At 53.9% G+C, this 27,153-nt stretch overlaps 1 protein-coding gene across 3 annotated transcripts; it reads left to right on the top strand.

The window, feature by feature from the left end:
* The first annotated feature begins 346 nt into the window (after window positions 1-346).
* On the top strand, window positions 347-27,153 carry RBPMS2 (RNA binding protein, mRNA processing factor 2). 3 transcript variants are annotated; one of them, XM_087428468.1, is made up of 9 exons: window positions 349-712; window positions 16,348-16,425; window positions 16,718-16,735; window positions 17,029-17,067; window positions 17,737-17,799; window positions 18,134-18,284; window positions 18,796-18,947; window positions 25,688-25,757; window positions 26,025-27,153. In XM_087428468.1, exons 1-8 carry the CDS (start codon window positions 614-616, stop codon window positions 25,748-25,750), a joined length of 663 nt encoding a protein of 220 aa, XP_087284594.1. In that variant the 5' UTR covers window positions 349-613; the 3' UTR covers window positions 25,751-25,757; window positions 26,025-27,153. The 3 variants fall into 3 exon arrangements, with proteins under 3 accessions (XP_087284603.1, XP_087284594.1, XP_004421746.1); XM_087428477.1 differs by lacking the exons at window positions 25,688-25,757; window positions 26,025-27,153 and adding an exon at window positions 19,281-25,681 and having other exon boundaries at window positions 347-712; XM_004421689.3 differs by lacking the exon at window positions 16,718-16,735 and having other exon boundaries at window positions 350-712.

Raw genomic sequence — 27,153 nt, 5'->3', positions numbered from 1 at the left:
AGTTCATCAAAGTTTAAAAACTTGTCGTGGAGAAGAGAAAGGGGAGAGAAGAGGAGAGAGATGACGAGGGGGAGCGGGGAAAAGCCCCAGCCGGAGGCTGGCGCGCCGCAGCCCGGGCCGGGGCGAGCCCGCAGTGGGCGGCGGGGATTGGCTGCGCGTTCCCCCGGAGACCGGGAGGAGGGCGGGGTAGGGGGATGACCGGGCCCCAGCTGAGGCCGGTTCCGGCCCCCGCCCCCCGCCACCGCCCGGCGCCCGCCCCCTCCCCCGCGCCCGCCCCCCGCCGCCGCCGCCGCCGCCGCCGCCGCCGCCGGCCCACTCGCCGGTCGCAGGGAAAAGGCGGAGGGGGGGGGCGCCGCGGCTCGGCTCCGGTTCCCAGTGCCTCCCCGCCGCGCACCCCCTCCCCACCTCCCGCACCCGCCAAACTTGATGTGACCCCAGCCCGACGCGGCGGCTGCCCCTCTCACCGCCCCGCGCGCCCCCCACCGCCACCCCGCCTCGCACTCCCGGAGCGCACCGCTCACCGCGCCCCTTCCCACCTCCTCGCCGGGGCCAGGCGCCGCGCTCGCCCTCCGCGTTCCCTTTCCCTCGCCACCCCCACCCCACCCCCCGCACCATGAGCAACCTGAAGCCGGACGGCGAGCACAGCACCAGCACCAGCACCAGCATGGGCACCGGCACGGGCTCGGGCTCCGGCGGCACCCTGGAGGAGGAGGTGGGTCTGCGGCCCCAGGACTTGTCGGGTGAAGTGCACGCGGAGGTGGGCGGGGGAGAGGGCGCGCGGGGCCTCCCGCGCCGCGTGGGGCCGCTCTGGCAGTCGCTCCCGGCGCCTTCCCGCCGCTGCCCTTCGGCCGGGGAGGAGCAGCCCGTGTCCAGCGGGCGGGGGCGTGCGGCCTGGACTGCCCTGCCGGGCGGGCATTGTCTCCCCGCCCTCCCGGGCTCGGGGCGGGCCGCGCGCCGGCCGCCGTCCGTGCGTCCCGCGGTGGGCGAGCGGCGCCGAGGCCGCCCCACGCCTGCCGTCCGCGCGTCCCGCGTTCTCCACTCCCGGCCCGGCTCGCTGCCCTCTTCCGAGGCGCTACTCCCGCATGGCCGGGACTCCCGCCTCAGCAGAAGGAACTGAGCAGGATTAGCACGGCGGGCGGCCGGCACCTCACTCCCTTGCACTTTCCACCCTGACCCCTCCCCGTGACCTTGGAGGCCCGGGCCGGCCGCGCCGCACCTTGGTTCCCTAGAGTCGTAGTCATAGGGAGTGGACGGGCTTTCCTCACAGCCCCAGAACCTGGGCTTTGGCGAAGAGGTCAGCCGGCAGTGAATTAGAGTTGGGAAGGAGATGCCTAAAGACACTCAGTTCCTGGTTCTCCTCCCTCCGATTTTGCCCTGGCAGCCAAGCCAGGACTCCAAAGCTAGCCTGGGTGGGATTCTGCAAGGAGGGGCGACATTATCTTGTCCATTGGCCATGTGCTAAGAGGAGGGAGTATGAAGCGGCTTCATGGAATCACCAGCAGCTGGGTGGTTAATGGGATGGCGAAATCGGGGAGAGAGTGTGTGGGGGGTGGTGGATATAAGTCTTAAGGCTATCAGCGAAGGAGACCAGGAGCTGGGCCGGCAGAGACAAAAACTGGTGTGGAAAGGGGACAGGCTTCGCAGCTCCCTCGAAGGGCCTCTGGCCTCTGCTGTGTCACTCCAGGGCTAAAAGACCCTTCCTGCCACGCCCTGGTATGCTCTTGCCCAGGAAACCAAGGGCCAGTTATCCACCCTGAGCTCCTTTCCCCTTGGTTTGGGGGAGAAACCGCAGAGCCCCTGGTGGGGGCTGGTGTTGCTACCTCCCTCCAGTCCAGTGGCGGTGCCTCTGGGCGTGCTATAGGTTTGGTGCAGAATGGCGGCAATGGCCCACTGCTGGGCTGGGCTCCGCATTGTGGGAGGGATGGTGGGAGGGTCACACTGCCAGCTCTCACAGAGGCAGTGCTGCCAGCCTCAGTCCACCAATGGCATGACATCTTAAGAATCTAGGTCTGGATCCCGCTTTTTTGCGGGGGAGGAGGGGAGTAATATACAACACTTTACTCTGAAGGGTGGCAAGGGAGGGCCTGACATCTGTCCACTAGTGTGGTGTGGGCTCTAGTGTTGTGGGGTAGTTTTGGTTCCTACAGGCCCTGTCATCCTTGGACCATGATGCTGACAGACCCTTGGTTTGGGGGACCTTGACTTACTCCTGCCTGGTTGTTCAGAATCTCCCCTGAGAGTTGGGGGAGGGTGACAAGGTTGCTAGTGTGTGTGGGGTCTCTGCTTTGCCTCCTGGGCTAAAATTGGGGGAGGGAAGCCATCTGTGAAGCTGGGCAAGGACCCAAAACGCCACTTCTGCTGGAGGGTTGACTTCACACTGCCCAAGAGGCTGGGCTGACCCTCAGACCCACCCCTTTGAAGTGGGGAGGGTGAACCATGTGGCCAGGCTAAAGTCTTTGAGAAAGCATTTGAGGTATTGGTCACTTTTTTCTAAGTGCCTTTTCTGAGAGATAGGGCAGAATCTTCCGGAGGTGGAACCCCTGCTATTCCTCTTTGGGAGCAGAGGTGGGCTGCAGCACCATAGTGGTTCAAGGAGTCAGTGCGACTGGTGCTGGCAGAGGGGCCTGGGCGCCCGTTTAACAGAGGTCTAAAACGAAGGGCTCTGGGGATCTCCTGGAGCTCAGCATCTGCTCTGGTCAGGTAAGCACAAGGCCCCTTCCCCTCATTAGCCTTCTGAACAGTGGACCAAGAGCTCTTCTGCTGGGGTTCCATATTGGATTGATGGTTTGAGCTGGAACTGGACTCCTTCCTTTTAGCTTAGGTGCCCCTCTAGGCGGTCAGTTCTGTACCCCCAAGAGCTACCATCCAGGGAATGTGCATTACCAGTGGTGGTTTACCCTTATGGCTGACCCAGGCTGGCTCTTCCCAGTTGACTACTGGAGATTAGCTAGAGCAAGCCTAGAAAACCAAGGACCTTAGTTGCCTACCATAAGACCTCAATTCCTCAAGGTGTCAGGTAGCTGAAGAAAGGGGTGTATTTTCATGGTTCCAGGAGGGGGTGCCAGTGGGGCTGTCTTAAACTGCTTTATATAGCCTTGACTCTCCCTGCTTGCCAACTCTTCCCATGGGGGCTTCACCCATATCATAAGCATTAGGTTCCTTTTCTGGACCAGGGGTCAGGGATACAGGTGAAAGATCACAGACTGGGAGGTGAGAAGGAATTGCCAGGAAGTGAGGGTATGTTAAATGCAATGGTAGATAAAAGAAAGGGATATCAGTGTGTGATAAAATGGTGCTGCTGGGAAGTTAGAGGTCAGCCCTGCCTGAGATGTGGCTAAGGAGGAGGTTGTTAGACCTGTGGAGGTGAAAAGGGCATTCCGAGAAGAGGGAAGAGCATGTGTGAGAGTAGGGGGTGGATCAAGGAACCACTTGGCTTGTTTGGGTGACTACCAGGAGTTTGCTATGTTGCAGCAGTATTGGGCCCACATTATGAGGAGCTTGAGATGGTGCAAGCTTGGGGGGAAATTGGCATTTTTCTTCTACTTGGGAGGGAGATGTGTTAGGAGCTTTGATACCCTTTGAAAGCTAAGGAGGGCAGCGAGGAGTTCTGGGGAGGGTCTGCAGGGAGGAGCTAAGTGTCCCTTTAGATCTAGAGGCTGTACCCTCCCCCAGGTGGGTCATGGCTGGTGCTGGAGCCCCAGAAGGTGAGATGATACAGCACATGAGCCCTCTCAGGGCAGGCTTGCCTCTGCTGCTGCTGAACCCCAGACTCAAGCATGTCCTGTCTCGATCATTCTTGAGGGATGGCTAGATAGTCACGGTGTTTCTGGGGAGGGGTATGTTTGGTTTGAAAGCATATTCTGTTTTGAAAATGGAGACTTTACTTTCATAATACAAGCTACAGTAATTTATTCTAATATTCTAATATTCTATTCATATTCAATATTCAATATTCTATTCATATACTAAGTTACAGTAATTATTCATTGGGGGCCCCCCTGAGGGGAAGGTAGTATTTGGACTCTTGGGTTGGGGGGTTTCAAGTTTCTAGAAGTTAAAGAAGTTTTAGCCAGTCTAATGGTAAGCTATACAAAGGCAGGGATTAAAGGCAGCTAAGGGGGTGACAGCTTGACCTGAAGGTCTTGCCGCACACCCCCCCCAGCCTTGCATCCAGTGTAGCTGGGCAAAGGAAGCTCATCACAGGCCTGGTACCCCAGGGTCCATCACATGTCCTCTAGAGGTCTGTGAGGGACAGGCCAGCCTTAGCACTCTAGATGAGGGTGAGGGAATTCTGGGGTCCAGTGTGTGACTTGGGCACCTCCCCTTTTCTGTGCCATCAAAAGCGTTTGACAGAATGTGGGATGCCTTGGTGCTCTGTCTGCAGGCTTTTTTTGGTATGAGGGAAGGGAGGCGTCTTTGCTTCGGAGCTTTTACCTGGAAACAGGGCCCAGGCCGGTGGATCCAGGCAGATTCTGGTAGGTCAGGCTTTCCTCCTCCCTGGGGGTTGTTATTATGTCCCCTCTCCTAAAATAACCTAACAGAGAGGCTGTGCTAATAATACTAAATGCATATATAGTATTTGTGCCAGGCATAGTTCTAAGCGCTTTACCATTTTAATTCGTTTAACTTTCACGATGGCACTGTGAAGTACATACATTATTATCACCATTTTATAAATGAGGAATCTGAGACACAGAGGTTAGATAATTTTCATGTAGCCAGTAAGTGGGTAAGTTGGGATTTGAACCCAGAGTTTGTTCTTAACCACACACTATCCCTGCCATTCTGTTTTATATTAGGGTTTTTGGTGAGACTTGGGAGGGTGGAGAAAGGTCCTGCAACTAAAGTTTTTGAGGCCTGAGCTTTGAGTGATGTCGGGGTCCCACGTAGACTGGCTCCAGGCTGGTTCCTTTTGGGCTGGTGGCATCCCAAGGCTGGACGATAGTAGCTCTCAGCCCCTGCAGGAGGAGCATTTCATCACAGATATTGTTTAGAATTGCCGTCGCGTGGTGATCATACAAACCAGACCAAGTCAGTTGTGTTCTTTTTCAATTCTCTACCGACAGTGCACCGCCTTGTTGACTGTACGAGGCTGACTGCCTTCACGCCCCCCTCGGTACGCTGCTGCTTTGGGCATCTTAACTAAAGAAATGGTACTTGCTGTAGAGTGACTGCCTGTCATTTTGGGGGCCATTCTCTTGGGTCTCCTTATCTCCTCTGTCCCTGCACACAGGCAGAGCACCCTGGCTCATTTGCCCTGGTAAGAACCAGCTTCTAAATCTCATTCAGCGTTTGGATGTTCTAACTTCTTCTCATCCCCATCTCTAGAGGGGGACTGGCGAGTGCTGTAAGTAGAGGCAAGACATGAACTGTGGGTGCTGAGCGTTGCTCTCATGCTCTCCACCCATTTATCCCACTGGGCCTCCAGGCAGTCCCAAGAGGTAGAGGAGAGGAGTCCATCTCGCCTACCCTGAGGGCTGAGCTCCTAGTCCAAGGCCCCCCATCTTTGGTGACCCAGAGCTGAACTAGAGCGCTAGGTTCCGGCACTGCCTGGTGGCCCCCAGCTGCTGCTCAGCCATTGGTTTTGGGCGGCAGCAACATCTGGTGCCTCGTCAGTTCCTCTGCCATCCCCTGACCATGGCTGCCTCAGAGGGGTCCTCATGCCCCAGGCAAAGCCGTGAGGCGGTAGTGCAGAGCCCATCACTGTGTATACTTCAGAAGCCGTGCTCCTGTGAGGTGAGAGTTGCAGACAACCCGTGAAGCTTCATATACCAGAACCCCATCTAGGGCCTGTCCAGCATCCAGCACGGCCTCCTTGCATTCTGCCGCTTCCCCTATTCCATCCTCGGATGGAAAGAGTAAGATTATCTCTGAGATGTGCCAAGGCTAGACAAGATCATTGGATCCTCCCTTCCTGAGGAGTCTACTGGTGGATCCATAAGTGCCGGGGGGCCTCCAGAGTATAGCAGGGGCTGGGTGTAGTGGGACGGTCTGCCTAGGCCCATCTGTCATGGCCTTTAGTTGTTTATGGCTGACTAAGCAGAGGCTCTTGGCTGTCACAAGGCATCAAGGCTGCCTGTATAGTTCTGAACGGGTCTTGGACCCCCAGGGAAAAGGAGCAGAGCCTGATCTGGCCCAGACCATGGGATCAGTGTCTGGGGTACCTAGCTGCTCTTCGTGTTTAGCCAACCTTCCCCTCCCCAAATGAGTCTTGGGCTTTTATTGGGGAAGGGATCAGGAGAGGTTGCTGGAATATGACCTGAGAACCTTTGGGCTATAAAGGCTGTAAAGAACTTCTGCCCAGACTGGTCCCTGTTCTTGATGTGTAGTTGTAGCCATGTTCAGGCACAGCTTTGGATGGAGGGATCCTAATGTGTTCGTGACAGGGGAGCTCCAAACCAGAATGTAGTTCCTGGAAGCAGCTTCCATCTCTGAACAAGGACCCTTTCCCAACAGGAGCATTACGTTAGGAAACATCTCTTGTCAGGCTTCTTCTACCTCAGTCAGGTGGTGGGCAGGCATGGTGGGCTCAGCGCTGTGTTCACCATGTTGTGTGTTCACACTGGAGTGACGTCACGTGGTTTAAGGGTTGGAGGTATTGATTTTAGAGTTGGGGGAGGGGTGTAAGATTCCCCTAGGCCAACACCTTGAATCTGTGGGGTGGTGTGTGGCAGTGGTGACAATGCAACCCTTGCCAGGCACAGGGGACAGGCAGTAGATCCGCGTTGGCTGACCACACAGCACTAGGAGGCACAGTGGAGGGGGATGGCACTGAAGGGAAGGGAGCCTTGCTGAGGGAGGCTCCATGCTGGGGACCTTGTGAGCCTGCCACTCTGAGAAGCCTCTGAAAGCCTTGGCCCCTGGCTCTGTCTGGAGCCAAATGGAAGACAGACCCTGCCCCCACCTCTAGCCAGCCTGGAGCACCCAAGTCAGCACAGCACAGTTCGTGCTCTTTGGTCTGGTTCCCTAAATGAAGCGTAGAGCAGTGCTCACAACAGGCTTTGACCAGGTGTGTCCCCAAGATGTTAGCCTTCTGTTCCTGGGGCTAGAAGTAGCTTGGAGTATGAGGTCTGAAGCCTTCTTAATTAACACTTTATCCATGCCCAGCCCTGTCCCTCTTTTGAGAGAACTTATCACCCCAGCTTGGTTCCCCCCATCCCTACACACACACAGTTGGAACTCGAGGACACGTTGCAGGCTATAGGGGAAGAGCCCCAACTTTCCAGGCAAGTTGGACTTGACTCCCAGCTCTGCCACTGGCTGGCCAGGCACCTAAGCCCTGAGCTGGTTTCCTGATCTGTAAAATGGGCCAATACCACTCTGCCTGTTATATCAAAGGACTGTCAGGCTCACATGCTGATGGTTGGTATGGAAGAACTGAAAACTACCAAGTGCTGCCCAGAGTGGGGCCTTAGAGCCAAGCCCTGATAATGTGGTTTGGGGCTGGAATTAGCAGGGGCAGGCAGAACATTGGGGAACAGACCCTAAGCCTGGGACTTCTCCATACCAGGTCAGTCTGTGATGATGCTGGAGGTGTCCTAGGTGGGGGCTCCCTTGAGGGAAGCTGGGCCCTGTCCTGGCCCGGGAGCTGAGCAGCCCAGAGCTCCTTGGAGGAAGCATGGGAAGCACTGGGGTTCTGGGAGCGTGTGTGTCTCGGTTCACAGCCACTGTCTGGCTGTATCTGCTTGCTCTTTTTCCCTGTGTCCTAGTTCAGCCCTTATAAGTCCTGGGTCTGCGGGCCTTGTCGCCACATTCCATCCACCTCTCGTCAAGTGGCCCCACTCAGAGTGACTTCTTTCCCTTGGGAGGGGCAAGAGCAACCTGCCAGTGCCAAGCCTAAGCATGGGACCCAGGCAGAACGCAGCCCCCACCCCACCCCCTACACATATACACAGAAGAAAAACCCTGGCCACTGAGATCTCTGAGGGGGAGCGTGGGACTGCTCTGAGGTTTCTGTTTGCCAACCCTGATACTGCCCCAGCAGAGACCTCTCTCAAACCCCCAGCCCTAGCTCGGCCCAGGGCCTGGCTTCTAATGTCCTGCTTTCTCCCCCTCTCGTTCTCTGTCCCTTCTTCACCACTTTCTTTGCCGCTTTTTTTTTTTTTTGGTTGGTTGTTTTGTTTTGCTGAGGAAGATTCACCCTAAGCTAACATCTGCCACAAATCTTCCTCTTTTTGTATGTGAGCCACCGCCACAGCATGGCCACTGGAGACAAGTGGCGTAGGTCCGCGCCTGGGAAACAAACCGGGGCCGCCGAAGTGGAATGTGCCGAACTTAACCACTAGGCCACCGGGGCTGGCCCCGTTGCCTTCTTGTGGGCAGAAGGAAAGCATTTAAGCTTTGAGCAGATGGAGGACAGTGCCCAAGTCACCTTCTCCCACTTCCCTGGTATCTTAGAAGGTGGGGTGTGAGGGACCCTGAGGCTAGTCCACCCCTCCTCTTGATAGCTGAGGCAGCAGAGGAAGGCCGCGATGCTACCTGCCTGGCTGCTGGCCAGGCTGCAACTTCAGCCCAGGCTCCCTGACAGTTGGTTTGCAACTCTATTTCTTTTATTTCCAAATCTGGTCAGCTGGTGTTTGCTGAGCAGGAGGCTGAGCCTGAGTCTGGTGTTTCGGTTCTCAATGGGGTCTCTTCCTCTTGGAGAAGCCGGAGCAGAGCTGGGTGTGATGATGGCTGGGGTACAAGTTTAAAGAGGACATTCAGTATCTTTATAACAGGAAAGCTGTAAGTTTTTAAATAATGCAGGCTGCAGCTCATAAACTCCTGTGATCTGGCTGGTGGGGGGGGTTAGTGAGACACTGAGATGGGGTGGCTTGAGCTTCTGTTCAGACTCAGGGCTTCTTGGGGCTTCATGTGCCCAGCTGTCCTGTCCAAAATGTGCAAGGGGCCCTGCTGTAGCCCCCCAAGTCAGTGGGGCATAAGGCTGCTCCCACTCAGCTGCGGGGAGTTGGCAGTCTGTCTGTCAATCTTCCCTTTGACCTCCCTGTAACTAACTCTGATTAGGACTAATCATGAGATCATCCAGTGGGACCCCAAACCCCATTCGGCACTCAGAGAGGGGCCGTTTTTGCCCTCTTAGCTCAAAAACTGAAGGCCACTTGTTCTGGGCACCTAAGGCTGACCCCACTGGGGTCTGAGTGGGTTGGTGGTGTGAGATCAAAGGCTGCAAAAGAGCAGTGACTCCTGAGCTGGGGACATGGGGGCTCCTTCTGACATGCTTGGTGACCATGAGCAGCTCACTGGACCCTTGGGCCTTGGTTTCCTCATCTAAAAATAAGATTTCTTCCAGCTCAAATATTCTGCATTTTGGTTACTGCACAGGGCTTGGAGCTGGAGAAGGATGTGGGAGGGGCTTATGAGAGGCTTATTTTTCCCTTTTTGGATTTCCCTCCTCCCCCCACCCCCTTCCCTAAGTGATGTTTCCCATTCAGATGACACCAGGAGAGCTCGCATTATGCAGTGAGTAGGTGGGGACTCAAGCAAGTGCATGACTTGAACATTCTGGTGGAGTGGACAGTTGAAATAGTTTTTCCTTTCCAGCTGGAATTCTAACTCTTAGAGATGCTAAAGGATTGCTGTGAAGAATCAATTTCCAAATATCATTTTTATCTCTTTGGTAGGATGTTTCTTTTGCGCAGAGTCAAGTTTCCCGAATATGTCTTTCCCCAAGTCCCAGCCTTGTGAGGCCTAGAAGGCAGGTGTCTGTCTTCTGGGGAAGAGTGTTCCTTGTGGACCGGAGGGATTTATTTGTGGGGGTGGAGGAGGTGGGGAGTGGCCCTGATGTTTTCCTGCCTCAGCATCCTTTGTGGAGGAAGGTCTGTCCTCCAGGTGAGTGGTCCCTGAAGTCCAGGGTGCTGTCTTGGAGATTACCAGACTGGGGTTTGAAGAAGGCTGTGGTCATCCTTCACGGTTAAAGGACAAGAGGGTTTAATATCCATGGGCATCCCACTATTTTTGAAAGCAGTGTTTACCCTTTCCTTCTCTAGTAAAAGCTGACTTACGGAGCCTGTCCTCTCAGCCACAATACTCTGCTGCCGCCCTTAACTGAGAAGTTGAGTGTTTAATGCTCACTATGAAGGGCTTTTGTGTCAAAAGGGTTGGGGCGAGTTGGAGCTACAGAGCCCTCGGCATCAGGTCTCTCCTTCCCCTTGCAGAGGAGGGCACACACCTGATGAGGGCAGAGGGGCCAGGCCCTAGCCTGAGTGTGGGGTCTAATTCACTGGAGAGGGAGGGCTCCATGGCCGTGGCCCCCACTGACCCCGCTGCCCCAGTCTGTTCCACACAGAGGCTTTGCCCTGCTGCTTTCCTCTGTGTAGAACACCCACCCCCTCCACCTCCCCTGACAACCCTCTTCCCTTAGCTCCTGCTGGGCCCCATGTGTGCCCTGGGGTGGAGGGAGAGCTCTGTGCAGCCACTGTCTGGGGAGCTGGCCTGGCTTGGGGGCACCTGAATGGCAGGTCTACCCATGAGGAGTGTGCAGGGAGAAGAGAGATGTCCCCCTGAGCCAACAGAAAGAGGATGAGTCCTGCCTGGAAGCCTTTTCCACAGAAGCCTGAATTTGATGCCCTGGGTGTCACCATCACCTTGTTCCTCAAGGCTTTTGTTTGATTTATTTCTTGTGAAGATCTTTACACAAATGTCAGTTTGTCTGAGGGAAGAACATCACTGATACGTAGATATGAGGGAGTTTGTCAGAGCCGCTTCTCCCTACTTCTTTTCTCTTTAAGAAGTGAGCTCTTACCTCTGGGCGGAGGAGGAAAGCCTGGATGTTGGTCTGCGGTTGACAGCTTTCCCGAAGAAAAGGGCTGGGTTACCTGGCGAGCGTGGGTCCTCTGTCATGCTAGGATTAGAAAGTGTGGGGGGCCGGCCCCGTGGCTTAGTGGTTAAGAGCACGCGCTCCGCTGCTGGCTGCCTGGGTTCGGATCCTGGGCGTGCACCGACGCACCGCTTCTCTGGCCATGCTGAGGCGGCATCCCACATACAGCAACTAGAAGGATATGCAACTATGACATACAACTATCTACTGGGGCTTTGGGGAAAAAAAGGAGGAGGATTAGCAATAGCTGTTAGCTCAGAGCTGATCTTCATCAGCAAAAAGAAAAGAGAAGGGTTGGCATGGATGTTAGCTCAGGGCTGATCTTCCTCACAAAAAAAGAAAAAGTGTGGCCGAGAGGCTCCTTCTAAACCTTTCTTACGGGAGGGGGCATTCCCTCCCCAGGAGCCTCAAGAATAAGGCTGAGGTAGGGGGGCTACTTCCTGTGCCTCCCGGGTCCTGCCCTTCTCTATCCCTCCCCTGGGCCCCCGTGCTGAGTTAGGACTCTAGCACTGGGAGTGACATTTGGGGGCCTCCATGCAGGAGGTGAGGAGCAGTCAAGAGGTCGCTGGGAGCTCCAGGCACTCGAGGTCCTGTACTAGCTGGAGGGAAAGAGCCCAGGACACACAACAAAGACCTGGAGAACCCTGGGAAGTTTGCCGACCACTGAAGCCTGTGGTGTGGACTTAGCAGAAGGGGGCTTCGGCAACTCGGGGGAAGATGGGCAGCAGGCCTTGCCTAAGGGAAGAGCGGCCTCAGGAGGCCCCAGAGCCTTGCTGGATGGGAACATGTTTTTGCCAAGGGCCAGTTGGTTCCCTAGGCAGGTGTGGCGCTGGCTGAGACCCCCAGCAAGGCCGGGTCTGCTCCTGACCGTCCTGAAAGCCACACAGTCGTGTCTGCGATGTCCTGTATGGGGACACCTCTCTGGCCAAGTTCCTTGTCCGTGCTGAATTTGGTGCTTCCAGCGGGTTCCACCAAAAGAGCTGTTCCTTGACATGTTTCTTTTTTCACTGACTTCTAAGGATTCTCCATCCATTCTCCACTTCTCCCTAGTACCCCCCCCACCCCATTCCCAACTTACCTTCCCCCTCTGCTAAGGACGTGGCCGTGGTCTAGCACCATCTGCTTGTACTTGCCCTGAAGATGGCCATTTTTAAAGGGCTGTGGTTGCTTTCCACGTCTCAGAACAGGAAGGAGACCATCCCTTGGGTGGTCTGGATACTTCTGGAGGAAGGGTGAGCATATGGAAGGAGAAGGGCCCAGGTAAATGAGTTTGGTGCCTCCTAGCAGCCTGGGGATCATGTTAACCATCTCTTTTGCTTTCTTCACATATTGAAAACATTTTTGTGTTGAATTCTTATAATAAATGTGTGGAATAATCAGGACATGGGTTCTTTGATTGATCTTTCCATCTTGGCATCCACCAGCTGTTGGTGCCTGAATCCTTGTCTGACCCCGCCTCTTTGCTGAATGTTGTGCCCTATTGCTGTGAGGCTGACACCACCAAGTGGCTTGGGAGGAATGGTCTCCAATGCTGGACTGGGACACAGGACTAGTTGGCCAGGCCTTAGAGAAGTAGTTGCTTGTCTCTGTCCCTGCCGTCCCTAAAGGATCCTGACTATGCCAACAGCTGACTTTGTCACCTTCCTATTCTAAGCCTCCGTTTCTTCATCTGTAAAATGAGGGTGTTGAACTAGCTGATCTCCATGGTACCTTGCACCTCAGGTATTACCTCCCTGGGAAGAGAAAAACTAAACAATCTGGTGACCGCCTGAGGTTGTCTCACTTGTGTTGTTACCAGCTCTATAGTCTGACCTGGACCTGATCCAGCCTCACTTGGCAACCTTATAAGTAAATGGCTCGTGGTACCTGATAGCTGAGGTTTCTGTGCAGGTAAATGCTGTGATTACAGGAGCCCTGAGTGAACGAGCATCTTGTTGAGCCTCTCCTATGTGCCGGGCGTAGAGTAAGGTGAGCTCTTCATCCTGGAGGTAGATGGTATCTGCATGTACAGTTAAAGAAACTGAGATTTGGAGCGATGAAGCAGCTTCCCCAAGCCAAGCATAAAGCTGACATGCGAAGTCCAGTCTAACTAACTAAAGTCTGTTCTCTTTCCCATTTATGGTGTCACTCTGCCGTGCTGGGCCACATTTCTCTCTGGCTGTGAGCTTCTTTGGAGGGACTGAGGTGTGTAGAGATGGTGAGAGGGGTAGTGCTCAAATGTTGAGGCCTGACTCTAGGCACCTCGGAGGAGAGGAAAGTTTTGAGACTTGGCTCCTGTCTCTGGGGTTTTATAAAGTCCAGGTGAGGGGCTGAGCTCAGACTGGTGGCAACAATATAAGGCAGGGGGTCCTAAGGGCCCTGTAGGACCTCAGAGGCAGGAAAGGGGAGTGAGGAAGTAGAGGGACCTGAAGGATGAGTGCCCTTCGGTTAAGAAATGAGGAAGGGGCGGGCTGAGGGGCAGCATGATCCACTGCCTTGAGACGGGCCGTGCAGGCACTTGTCGGGGACCTGGAGACAATGGGGCAGGGGCAGGACCTGATGGAGTCGGAAGCAGGAGGGTGGGTATGTGGGCTCTGGAACCTCTTGTCCTCTCAACATGTAGCTGACCAGCCTGCCAAGCTCATGCTTCCCTCCACCTCTGGTTCGCCCATTTCTTCTTGTTCTACCCCCGTCCCTCCAGCTTTGCTGTCATCCTAAACACGTAGGGAAGGGACTGGCTACTGAATGGATATGTGGCAACACTTTAACACCCATGGGGCAACAAGGCCATCCAAGTGCCACTCCTTTTGTCTCTGCAGCCAGATGGATTGGTGGTGGCACAGACCGCTGGGTCAGGGTATCTGGGTCTTACTCAGCTCTGCTCCTCAGTGAACCAAGCTGCATGAGCCCTTTCTGGGCCTCAGTTTCTCAGTCTGCACAAGGGGATAGGCAGAGGGCACATCATCTACTGGGGTGGCGAGGATCAGGTCAGAACCAAGGAGGGTATTCAGGTCAGGCTTCCTGTGCCTTGGCCTACCAGGCTTCCCTCCCAGCAAAGGGTCTGACCAGGCAGACGAGGACCCACCACCTAATCCATAACTTCCTTAACCTCAGTTTGTTTCCTGAGAGGTGGCCAGGCACAGGATGGGAGCTATATCTTAGCCTTTTGGACATTTTAGAACCTAAAAGATGGAAACCAGAGGAAAAGGGTCATCTGCCCAGAGGGAAGGCTGGAAACAAGGATCTGAGCTGGGAATGAGACAAAGATCCCCTATACTCATCCCCCTCTCCCACCCCAAGCAGGAAACTTTGTGCTGAGAACTTGCTATTTAAGGGGGCCCCTGGGGAGTCTGGCCAGAAAAGAGCTGTTTGAGGAAGGATTTAAAATTAGCCCGGGTGAAATGCGTGGCCCCTGGGGAGAACTGAGGCAGAGGTTTCTGTGGGGCGGCTCTGGTTCTCCATCTTTGACCCAAACTGCATCCTGGGAGGAGGAAATAGTACTGATCCAGGTCCATCCAGCAGGGCCCTGGTCGGCTTGCACTCTTTCAGTCCATTCTCTGGGGGTAGGCTGGGTACCCAAGTCCTAGCACCCGAAAGCACATATCGTCTCTGCCCGCCTGGATGAGTAGTTGGGAGACCTGGGTTTGTTGCCTTTAAAGAACAAGGTATATGACCTGAGCGAGTCCTTTCTATTTGGGGGTTTACACATAATTAAAGGCCCTTCCTTCAAAGGGCAGAGGGGTGTAGAGGATGGTTGTCATCTGGGATCCAGGAGCTCGGTTTAGCCCACCCTGGAGCCTGGGCTGTCCAGTTTCCCTCAGATGCTCCTGGGAACAGGGCAGCACTTGAGAGCTTGTGTATACAGGGACAGAGCTGCCAAGGGCTATGAAATGCACAGAACTGTCACCCCAGGCCTGGGAGTAGAGGCAGGTCTGGCAAGGGACAGGCATGACCAAAGGGGGAAGATGTGCCTAAATGGCAAAGGATTCTGATGGATATGCTTCTTGGCAAAAACTCTTGTGAGGGAAGAAGCTCGTCCTTTCCCAGTCTTTATCAGCCATGGGCTGGGTGTCATTCTTGTGTGGGTGGGAGTGGTGACACTGGTTACCAGCAGCTATATCAGGGCTGGTGTCCTTTGCTTTTTCTGGCTCTGTTGTTGAGATCTGTGTGTTCATTGGTCTGTGTGTCTGTCTGTCTGTGTTGTGTATAACTGCCTGGCTGCCCCAGGTTCCTGATTCAAGCCATTGTCCATAAAAAGCCTGTTGCCTAGGTTCAGCAGGTCATCACTAGAGCATGGAGGAAGTTCTTTGGTGCCTCTGGAGATGGCCTACTCTAGGGCATCTAAATGCTTTCAAGAATGGCCACGTGGTGGGGTGGGCTGAGACGTGAACTTCTTAAATCGGCAGTGATGAGTCGAGAAGACCTATGCTTGGGTTTAGTGGTATGAAATGCAACTTGAAACAGGGAGGCTGCTGTCAGGGGTGGCTGGGATAATAAAAATTCATTCGGATTTTTTATTATTCAGGAAGCCACAGTTTCAAGATGTATTTTTAATGGATCTACACTATGGAAAATCCTCCCTCCCCCATTATAGTTATTGGCTGATCTGGCCTTGCTAGTTTAGCATTGGGTGCCAGCAGTGGTGAATTAGGAAAGTGTTTCAGCCAGCCCTCTCGTGGGCCTCACCCGCAGTTTAGGAGGTCAGGTATGGCTGGAGTCACAGGATGGATACCTGGTGTCTAGACCTGGCTTCACCACCAACTTGTAACCATGTTGAGGGCAAGTCTTGTAACTTACAGCATCATCTGGCTCACTTGAATTTGGCAAGATCCTACTCATTCTTTGAAACCCAGCATAATTGTTCCGTCTCTGACTCCTTACCCAGGTCCCTTATTCAGTAAACATTTAGTATCAGCACCATGCTAGGAACCAGGCATAGAGGCATGAATACAGCACATTCTCTGCTATTAAAGAGCCCACATCTAGGGTAGGAAGCACTAGGAGATGGATGTGAAAGTGCTGGGCCCTCTGTTGAAATTGGTCCAGGGCATAGTGTGGCATTGGACTTCTGTTCCATTTACATCTCTGCCTCTCCCCTAGACCGTACAGAACTTCTCAACCGGAGTTCCATGGGTATCCTCTGAAAAAAATATACATTTTTACTTGTGCATTTTTGGGAGGTAAGACACCATAGCTTTCTTCAGGTCTCAGAGGGGTCCTTGATCTGAAAAAGAGTCCTTGATCTGTGCACTTTGTAAACAGGGCTCTCTTCTTCGGCTGTTGGGCTGCAGACAGTCTGCACAGAGACGCTCAGCAGGTGCTTGTTGTGACCCCTGCAGGGTGAACCTAGAGAAAGGAAAGCATACAGAAAGGGCTTTGAAAAGTTAAATGCTACGAAACTCTGAGTGATCACGTGCCTCGGCCTCCAAAGGAGGCCCAGAAAATACTAAATTCCTCATTAAACTCTGGAAGGATTCCAGTTCCTTCCGGAAGGGAGAGCCATCATCCCTGTCTGTCAGCCGGGCCCTGACCACTGTGGTTTCTGTCCCCAGGTCAGGACACTATTCGTCAGTGGCCTCCCTGTGGACATTAAGCCCAGAGAACTCTACCTGCTCTTCAGGCCGTTCAAGGTGAGTCTGGACCCAGCCACCCATGGGCTCAGCCTAAAATGGAGGAGAAGCATCAGGAATGAATCTCTGACCTGGATTGGGCAGTGGGAAGACATGGGACAGTGTATCAGAAACTGATTGCAGACCTGGCTCTCTCTCCTGGTTCTGCTAATTCACATACTGCTTTCCGTCGATTGCTTAGCCCTTCTGAGCCTCTGTTTCCTCACCTGTAAAGTGGAGACAGTAGAGAATCTCAGTAGACTTTCCCGAGTAAGGAATCTTTAACATTCAATGTAGCCTTTTCAATTTGCAGATGAGAAAACTTAAAAAGGTAAGATCTGTGCTTCAGGATTACAAGCTAGTGGAGCAAATGGGAATTTACGCATGAAATGATGACGGTTACCGTGTGATGCCCACGCGTATGCTAGACCGTGTGATACAGAACGCAGGGGCGGAGGGCGCTCACCGGTGGTGGAGGTCAGAGTGGGTCGACTTAGGAGTGGGGAGAGGAGTGTGAGAATGATTCAGGCGAGCACTGGGGAAGGGGGGCTGCTGTTGGGGGTGCCTGGGATAGCACAGCAAAGGCTTCTGACCTTTCCCTTTAATGACCACCTCTCTCTGCAGGGGTATGAAGGGTCTCTGATCAAGCTCACGTCCAGACAGGTAATTTCTCTCCAAGGTGCTTCTTCCTCCAGCCCAGACCAGCTGCTGAGCTTGGAACTGAGCCTGTTGCTTTCTCCTCAATCTTGAAGCATTTGGCAGCTAAGACCTGCTCCCTGTATCCGTTTCTGTCCTGGGCTGATGAAGGAGCAGTCTCCATAGGTCCTCTCTCCTTACCCGTCAGCTCCTGGTCCTCCGTCTAGCCTGGCTCTGAGGCTGAGGACCGTAGAGGTGGTGGCTGTGCTCTGGCTCCTGATGCCGGGACACTGGGGCCCAGAGCCTTCAGGGGCATTTTGGGGTCTGGACTGAACCTTGGCAAGATGAAGTTGGAGAAGTTTTCAGCCTGTTGCCCCTTGATTGAACCTGGAAACTCCCCCGTGCCCTTGATACATTGTGTCCCATTTCTTGCTGGGGAGAACACTGGAACTTCCTTGTAATTACCTGCATGCATTTAAAAAAAAGGCTTACTGAAAGGGTGATATTTAATGCAGTGGGATAAAGCTCTATTGGCATCATTTCCCACATATGGTACCTGGGTGAGAGACTTTTGTTGTACAAGAACCTCTCCTGTTCCAGCTGAACATGGGGAGGATGATGGGCAAGAGTTGTTTTTTGTTGGGGGAGATGGAATGCTGGGAGAGATGCAAGGGTGTTCTCTCTCTTTCCTACTAGCCTGTTGGTTTTGTGATCTTTGACAGCCGGGCAGGAGCAGAAGCGGCCAAGAATGCGTTGAACGTGAGTAGATGGAGAACAGGACTTTCTCTGACCCACAGACCTCTAGGCAGTGGGTATCTCTGTTCCGTCTTGTGCAAACCTTCCCCCGCTCCACGCCCAAGGAAAGTGCCCACAAATGTACTTTATTTCCCAGCTGTCTTGGGGCAGAGTCCTTGGCTGCACTGTCTGCCAAGTGTCGCTAGTCACGTGGCCCGAGCAGCGTGTCCTCTGTCTTAGCCCCCATGTGGGCAAGTCTTTCAGGCAAGATCATTTCTGGGGCCCTTCGGTACCCACTGCAGTGGACAGTCTGGGTCCTACAGAGTAAGGTTTTTCCTTTCCTTTCCTTCCGGTGTAGGGTATTCGCTTTGATCCCGAGAACCCGCAGACCCTGAGGCTAGAATTTGCCAAAGCCAACACCAAGATGGCCAAGAACAAGCTAATGGCTACACCAAATCCCACCAACGCTCACCCCGCCCTAGGAGCACACTTCATCGCACGGGACCCCTGTGAGTGGCACTCATAGCTGCCGTCTGCTGCCCTGTACTTGGCCCAAGCTGGGGGCCCCCAGTGGCATTGCATGCGGAGGGCAGACATTGAGATTCTCAGTGAGGGCATCAGTCCTGCCTGTCCCCTCTTCCAGGAGGCTTCCTGTATCCACAGCCATTTATCTCTGCGGGTTGCACGCTTCCTTCCTCCCCTGCAGGCTTTGCTGGATCTCAGACACATTGAGCTCCTGAGCTGTTGCATTGCCCAACTTCCCTGAAGCCTTCTCTGATTTCTTTTGGTTGAGGTGGGCAGAGGCCCATCTGAGACTTTCTCAAAGCAGACAGGATGCTCACCATGCCAGGCCAAGTTAACATGACTCCTTTCCGTGTCTTGGGGTCCTTGAGGGGAGTCTGGCCTGAGTGGGGAACTTATGCTTCAACCATAGTGCTGGGTCCCCTTCTTTGTCTGGAATAGGGTGGCAGAAGGGGAGACCAGTGTTCTGATGATGGGGACTGTTGTCTCCTTTCGTAGATGACCTGATGGGGGCTGCTCTGATCCCTGCATCCCCAGAGGCCTGGGCCCCGTACCCTCTGTACACCACAGAGCTGACCCCAGCCATCTCACATGCTGCATTCACCTACCCAGCTGCCACTGCTGCTGCCGCCGCTGCCCTCCATGCTCAGGTAAGTTTCCCCTCTAGGGGAGAAGCAGGAAGGGGAAGAATGAAGGCTCTAAGCTGGCCAGACTACCTCTCTGGCCACCGGGCCACTCATGTCCCCAGAGCTGCAACAGAGCTGCTGGCTTCCACATCAGTACCCTTAGGGTTTGGGATTTGACAGAGGGGAGGGAGAGAACAAGCCATGAGGCCACACTGAGGATACGAGCAGAATGCTGAGAGAGACCCAGCCGTGGTTCCCCTACCCCTGAACACCTGCTGGCAGGCACCGTGCTGCTTTCTGCTTCTGGCAACAGAACCATAATTTGTAATTTTATTTATTTATTTTTTTCCCCCAAAGCCCCAGTAGATAGTTGTATGCCATAGCTGCACATCCTTCCGGTCACTGTACGTGGGACGCGGCCTCAGCATGGCTGGAGAAGCGGCGCGTCAGTGCGCGCCCGGGATCCGAACCCGGGCCGCCAGCAATGGAGCGCGCGCACTTAACCGCTAAGCCACGGGGCCGGCCCTGGAGCCATAATTTGAATCCCCACCTGAGTGTGGTCTCCGGAGCCAGGCCACCTGCCTCTGCCTCCTCCTGCCTTTCTGAACTTCAGGAAGCTCTTAAAGATTTCTGTGCCTCGATTTTTGTACTCATCGGGAAAATGAGAATATTATTACCTGCCTCCAGGTTGTTGTGAGAATTAAATGTGAAGACACATGAAGTATTAGAACTGTACCTGGAACGTCCTGAGTGCTCAGTGAGTGTCTGTTCTTGTTTTCATGAAGCCTGGACAGTCTCCATTGTGAGCCTGTGCTGGGGTGGGAAAGAGGGAACGAGCGCTTCTGGGGGAGAGTTGAGGAGGGTAGAGCTGGGCCAGGAGGGCTCTGGGCACCACAGGGCTCTGTGCTCGCCGGGTGCCATGCCAGGTGCCCGAGAGGCAGGTGGTCAGATACCGGCCCACACCACTGAAGGGCAATGACAGGACCCTGTCAGGTGTCTGGACAGGGCGCCGCCAGGCAACCACAGCGGGGCCGAGGAGCAGTGGCGAGCCCACCTCGGCCTCTGATCAGCGAAGTGACCAAGAGCTGAGCCTCGGGAAGAGCAGCCAGGCCAGGGCGTTCTGTGCTGTCGAGAGGGAGAGAACAGAAGTTGCCTGGCTGGGGTGATGGAAGGGGCTGAGGAGGAAAAGGATATGAGCAGCCAGGAAGGGAGAGTTCACAGGAACTAGAAGCTGAGGTGGGAGGAGTCGGGTGCTCCGCCCAAGGGTCCAGTGCATGTCCATCTCAGGTCTTCTGAAGGGCTTAGTGACATCTGGGTTCATCCAGTTCCAAGGTGGAAAGTTCAGATTCCCAGGCTCCTACCCTGGAAACCGTTCCCTCCTCAGAAAACGCTCCCGGGCCACGGCACCCTGCACAGAGGGCAGAGCGTGGTTAGACTTGGCGCTGTTCCCCAGCTGCGCACTGCAGACAGCTGGGAAATTGATCAGGAGCAGGAAGGTGGTAAAGAGCTTCCCCTGGAGGAAAATGTTTAGCTATTTACCGCAAACCAGGTTCTGTGATGGATACAGAGTTGTCAGCAGGGAAGACAGTCCCCATCCTCTGTCCTGGCTGAGTGTGGAAGGCGGGCAGTTAGTCAGCGCCCCCAGCCAAGCGGAGGGTTTAACTGCAGGGGCCTTGCTGGTGCTGGTTTCCTCGCCTCGGATCCCAGCTTTGCCGCCAATTAGCTGCCTGATCTTTCGCAAGTGATTTCACCTCGGGTCCTCCATGTCCTCGTCTGTAAAATGAAAGTTTAGACCAGGTCGGGTGGGGAGGTTCTACCCCACCTGCTCTGAGACGCTAGGCTGTGACAATAGTAAGGCAGAGGTTGGGAGGCAGGGACAGTTAGTATGTCAGATTAACAAGGAGAGGTGTCTCTGCCCTTTTCAGGGCAGCCTCCCCAGCTGGCTGGGAGTTGTGCATAGCTACCCGCCCCTGAGCTCCATAGCGCAGGGCTGGTGCCCTCCTGTGGTCTTCTTTTCCAGCTTCCTTCCACCCTACCCACCACCTGTGGCTGTCCAGCTCCAGTCCAGCTGCCTGGATCCAAATCCTGGCGCTGTCTCTCAACACCTGTGTGACCTTGGGCAAATTACTGAAGCTTTCTGTGTCTTGGTTTCTTTATGGAGTGGTAATAATCGTACCTACTTTATAGGGTTGTTGTTAGAATATTAGCATAAAGGGGGTTCTACAGAAGTGCTGATTATCATGATTATTATTTAATGTCATTATTGTCTAGTTGTGTCGTTTCCCCACCCCACCCACCCCCATCCTCTCTGAGGCTGGAGACCTCATTGTGCCTGAATTCCTGTCATCTGACCTCCCTGGGAAGGGGATGAAGGCCACCTCAAAGGATAATAGCATTTTTCGGGGGGCAGATTAAAGGCAAGAGTGGCCCAGGTAGTAACTGGTTGGTCCCTGCTGCTCGAGCGCTCTGGAAAGCCACTTCCTCCTCAACAGGGAGACTATTAGGAGCAAATGCCGTCATAGGCATGAAAGCATTTTCCACTGTCTCTTTTGCTTCCAAGAGCCCCGTCCCTGCCCCCTGACAGCGCTGGCCCAGAGATGGAAGCTGAAAATGCCTCAGTAAAGGAAGTGGACACTGTTTCTCCTAAGGGGATTATTCTGAACCCAGAAGACCAACAGAGAAACCGAGTTGTTCTGTGCCTGGGAGTAAGGAGGTGACTTGGAGAGAAAGTGGAAGCTAATGGACGAAAGGGGATGAAACCCAGTGCTTCCTTTCTCTACCCCAACCTGTACACCCCAGCTGGACGCCCTTTGCCGGAGCCGAGGCATCCAAGTGTGGTCGCAGGGACCAGAGCTGCAGGAAGGGGCTTGGAGATGGTGTGTCGTGCTCTGTCTTGGCACCAGGCCATCTTGCTTGACCTTTTGATCCTCTTGATAGAGTCTTCTCCTTTAAGAGGGTGAGGCATGCAAGAAGTGTGGACAGCAGGGGCACACTGAGGTCTGGCACATAAGATGGTTTAGTAGCAGGGGTTCTCCATGTCCCCTGCATCCCAGGTTCCCCCAGACTGGACTTCTGTTTTCCATTTGGACCTGAGGCTATGGGGGTCTTTCACTGTGGCTCTTTTCCCTCTTAAACTGGCTCAGCCACTTACCGATGACTTTAAAGTTACATCTACTCCCTTCCCTCTGTTTTCTTATCTGTATAATGGAGAGGGTAATAGCATCACCTCCATGGGGTTTTGTGAGGATTAAATGAAGTGAGTACATAAAAACTACTTAGAACAGCATCTGGCACATGGTAAGTGCTTCATAGGCATTAGTTACTAGAGGTTGGCATTTATGGGAAAAAACAGATAGGCAGGTTTTTTTCTCTTTTGCCTTTAGCTTATCATCCTGCTCCCCAGAAAATCGCTACTTTTAGTCCTCAGACTTGATAGGTAGTTGGGGATGGGTGTATAAGTAAATTCAGAGATAGGAATCTTTTACAAAAATTATTATACACAGTTAATCTTTTTAAAACTTAAATATTAGGCCATTTTTCCATGTCAGTAAATGTAGATCTGCATTCTGGGTACCTGGCTAGCCCACTATTGAACAAGTCTGTCTAGCTCCCTGTGGATGGGAAGTTAGGATATTTACACAATTTTTGCTACTGACAGGCTGTGCTGCGTGGGCACCCTTGTTCCCACCTCTTTGGACACCTGTTCTGCTTGTTTTCCTTATCCTAAGTTCTTGGAACTATTACAAGGTCAAAGTGTAGGCTTGCCAGTCTGGGTTAAGTAAGACCGAGTATTGCTTTAATTGACTTTATTTTTGTTTGGTTTTTGTTTTTGGTTTTTTTGGTGAGGAAGATTTGCCCTGAAGTAACATCTGTTGTCAAACCTCCTCTTTTTTTTACTTGAGGAAGATGAGCCGTGAACTAACATCTGTGCCAGTCCTCCTCTATTTTGTATGTGGGTTGCCGCCACAGCATGGCTGATGAGTGGTGTAAGTTGGCGCCTGGGATCTGAACCCACAAACCCGGGCCACCGAAGCGGAGCGCACCAAACTTCACTGCTATGCCACAGGACCTGCCCCTTAATTGACTTTCTGATGAGTGAGGTGCCCGTGTTTGTTGGCTATTCACATTTCTTCTTGTGCAAACTCATTCCTATGCCCCTTTCTTGGCACATCTTCTCCATTAGTCAGTCCCAAGATCTAAGAGGGGACTGAATTCATGCCCCCCTTTGTTTTGATACTGCCCCTTTTGGAGCCTGGTCATTCTAGATGCTCAGAGGCCTGTTCCTGTGGAGTGGCTTCTCAGGACCCTCAAACTCCCTGTTAACACTTGGAGGCCCTGAGAAGGAACCGACTGCTCGCTCCCTGAAGTGCTGGCCCTGACCCCTGGACCCGGGGGTCTCTTGTTCTGAGCTGGGGCAGGAAGGGACCGTGCTTCTTTAGAGGACCCAGACTGCCGGCTGGTACCAGGCATCTGAGGGAGTGGAAACACAGGAGTACGTTGTCTCTGCTTTGGTGGCATGGCCATCCTGAGTTCAGAAATGGGATTTTTCCTCTATTTCCTCCCCCAGGAGGCAGTGGCTCGTCTCAGGCTGGAGGGAAAGCTGCTGCTTTGGAGGCCAAGGCCTAGCACCTAGTGGAAAGTGTGGGACCGGATGAGGCGGGCTCGCTGAGGGAGCCCTTAAGCAGCCACTGGACGCCTCGGGAGTCCCTCCCACTCTCGTCCGATGTTCTCCCCTCCCCTTGTCCAGCCCTGCAGGGCACCCAGGCCCCCCCCCAACACGCTTCCTGTTACAGGGCTGCTCCAGCTGGAGGCTGGGTGGAGGGTAGTGGTCACGGCCCACTGGGGATTCCCTGAGCTGGATGAGCCACAGGCTTGTCTGGTAGCAATGGTGCTGGTTTCCTTGTTGTCCTTCTCTTGTGGAATGGGCTCTAGTGTCCAGCCGGGCTTCCAGCTGAGAGGGCATCCCACAGCTCAGCAAAGGGGAGGAGAGGCTTCCTCCCACTCAGCTGTCAGCCAGGAAAGGAAGGAACTGCTTCCAGATGTTTAGGAGGCTGGAGGGAAGATACAGCAGCCTCTAAGCCTGGATAGCTCAAAGGCAAAAAGAAGCTCCTGGGGGCTGGCCCGGTGGCATAGTGGTTAAGTTCGTGTGCTCTGCTTTGGTGGCCCGAGGTTCACAGGTTTGGATCCCAGGCACAGACCTACACACTGCTTATCAAGCCATGCTGTGGCAGTGTCCCACATACAAAATAGAGGAAGATTGGCACAGACGTTAGCTCAGGGCCACTCTTCCTCACAAAAAATAAAAAAAGAGGCTCTTGACCTTTTCTGTGTGCTGTGGGGCATAATCAAGGTGTTTCCAGCAGCCCAGGGCCAGCTGTGTTCTGGTGACAGCAGTGCCAGCCACATCCTTGGAGCCCAGGGATGATCCTGGCGTTGGTTGGATGGCCTAGGACCTGGTCCTACCATATGCCAAGTGTCCTGGCATCTTGGGGTAACCAGCCCCTGACTTCTGCTGAGCATGTGGTGGTCAGAGTCCTGCACTATACAAAACAGCACCTAGAATTTGGAGGGGGCACAGGAGCAAGTTCTCAGGAAGCTTCCATCAGCCCCCAGATGGCCTGGCATTGCCTGATACCTTTTCTGCCTACAGAGGCAGGGATTCCAGGCAGCCAAGTAGGTAACTAGGTCTGACTGCTGCAGCTTCACGGGAGTTGTCTGTGTGCCCAACTGTCCTCATTTTCTACATCGGCTCTCGTGTGCCTTCCCTTCCTTTCCTAAGGGGACCCCGGGCTCCCCTCTCTGGGTGTTCTTCCCCCATCTCACTCGGAGTCTTGTGATGCCCTGCCCCCCCTCCCAGGCAGCCATGGGTCAGGCTGGGGCAGACATGCTGTCTATAACTGGGGCAGGCGGCCTCCTTGCAATCTTGGCTTGGCACCCAGCACAGCTCTCCCTCCAGATGACCGGCCCATGTGGAAGAGGGCGCATGTCGTTTCCTGACCTGTCTCTGGGAATCCTGCTTTGGGGCTACTGCTTGCTCTGTGGGGCCTTCTGGCAAATGCCAGAGTTTAGGTAGCTGCCAGGCCCCCACCAGAGGGCTCAGCTGGGAGGTTACAAATCTCTAGACTTAGGAGGCTTGTAATGGAGGGAACAAGAAGGGACGGAGCGGTTGTAACCGGAGGAAGTGTCAGCGGGGTCTCATCCATGCCTTCCTGATTTGGAAAAAGCCATGTCTGGGAGTCCTGCCCCTGGGAGACCACACTCACCTTGGGTTCTAATGTGTTTTCCATTCTGTCTTAGCTGATCCTCATGACCACCCGTGACTTAATCATCTCTCTCATAGCTGGGTGAGGACACTGAGACTCAGAGAAGCCAAACCAAAATGTATTAGGTTCCTTCTCCTAACGTTAGGAATTCTGCACTCTCCCAGTAAAGGGGGAAGGGCAGATTGTTGGCACCAGTGCCCCTGGCTCCCAAGACTCCACTGGCACTACTTGTCACATTCGAATTGGGCTTAGTGGAGTGTGAAACACCTTCGTAACCGTTGTCTCATTTGAACCTCGACTCTGCTGAGGAGGCGGGTCACGTGGTGCTCTCCCATTTTCAGGATGAAGAAACTGATGCCTAGAGGTGAGTAACTGGCCCGACCTCCGCCAGTCAGTGACACAACCAGGACTCCAACAGGGACACTGCAGGCCGTGTTTACCCAGCTCCCCCGTCAGAGAAGGGCCTGCACAGCCTGCTCCTGACCTTGGCTTCTCTTGCAGGTGCGCTGGTACCCTTCCTCTGATACCACCCAGCAAGGATGGAAATATCGTCAATTCTGTTAGTTCTTCAGTAAGTGCTGGCCCAGAGGTCCAGGAGGAAAAGTGTCTTAGACCCTGGCTTCGTGCAGGGCCTTGGCTCCTCTGCCTGAGTCCGAAGGCTCGCTGGTGCTAGACCTCCGCCTGAGCTTCTGCGCTGGGGCATTCTGGCTGTTTCTCCTCTTCTCCTCCCACCCTGTCACCCCTGCCATCCGTCTGCAGCCTCCTCACCAGGGGAAGGCCTGGGTTCAGCTCCAGTCCCACGCCTCTGCTCATGGCCACCTCTCTCCCCTCCCTCCAGGTCTTGTCACCGCAGTTTGAAGCCCCTGCCCTGCTGGGGAGGAAGCCGCCCTGAGCTTCCACTGCCCCCAGGCGGCCTGTGGAGAGCGGCTGCTTCCCTCCAAAGACTGTGAATTTTAAGCCTGACTCAGTGGACTGCTTCCTGTTTTCCTTTCTCTCCTCTTCCTCATCCCTGTCCTGCCCCAAAGCCCCACTCCAAGGCCTCACAGGAGGATTCGGGGGCCTTCTTGCTGGAACCCCCAGACCCGGCTCGGAGGCCTCACTGGGACTGAGCAAGGCCTGACCTCAGTCCAAACTTGGTTCAGTAGCTCCACCTCAGAGAGACGAGGCATTTAATTTTGCATGTTTTCTGGCATGAATTAAGACACTTAAACTGTGTATATGTGAGTGTACAGTTTGTTCTCACATTGTGTCACCATAGCAACAGGTCCTGGCCACTAAGGGTTCATCACTCCTGGTCCCTCTCTCCACACCCCTCCCCTCCACTCACTGCTTCAGTGAAGACCGAGCCCTGCAGCCAGTCCGCCCGGCGCCCCCCACCACCCACACACGTGTCCAGGCTGAATAGCAACGACCACCAACCAAGATAGTGTTTTCTTTTTCATTCCAAATCAGGGTCCTCCGCTTCCTCCTCCTCAGATGGGCCAACAACTAAAAAAATCCTTTCCCTGCCGTTCTGCTCACCTCTCCACAGTGCACCCCACCCCTCCCTTGCTCCTCATTCTTTCCAAACTTCGAAATCAACCAAAAAGTGAAAGTATTTTTGTACCCTGTGTAACAAAATATTTATGCATCATAAAGGATTTTTCGTGTGTGTGCAATTAATTATTAAAGAGACCTTGTTCGCCCTGTCAGATAAGTTTAATGTTTAGTTTGAGGCATGAAGAAGAAAAGGGTTTCCATTCTCCAGCAATGAGCCTTTGTGTCAGGCGTTAGTTTAAGAAAAATGAAGGAAAAATTGTGCAATTTTTTGTTTCATGAGCACATCAGTGCGTTGCCTTCCGCCGCAGCTGCGGCTGTCTTGCCGTGTTCAGACTTGGGAGACGAGGTGGCTGTTGTAATTGCTGATCCTGTGAGAATGTGAAACTGGATAATATATGAAATGCAAAATAAAAAGTCATCCAAAGTCA

Source organism: Ceratotherium simum, chromosome 3 (assembly GCF_057802395.1).
Source record: "Ceratotherium simum simum isolate JZ-2026a chromosome 3, ASM5780239v1, whole genome shotgun sequence".
NCBI classification, from domain to species: domain Eukaryota; kingdom Metazoa; phylum Chordata; class Mammalia; order Perissodactyla; family Rhinocerotidae; genus Ceratotherium; species Ceratotherium simum.
This window is presented reverse-complemented; position numbering and strand designations above follow the sequence as displayed.

Bases quoted from the DNA above. Each gene is read 5' to 3' on its own strand.
- RBPMS2 (XM_087428468.1), top strand. From the start codon at position 614: ATGAGCAACCTGAAGCCGGACGGCGAGCACAGCACCAGCACCAGCACC. The intron at 17,068-17,736 runs GTAATTTCTCTC...CTTTCCTACTAG, and splicing joins TCAAGCTCACGTCCAGACAG to CCTGTTGGTTTTGTGATCTT. The intron at 17,800-18,133 runs GTGAGTAGATGG...CTTCCGGTGTAG, and splicing joins CGGCCAAGAATGCGTTGAAC to GGTATTCGCTTTGATCCCGA.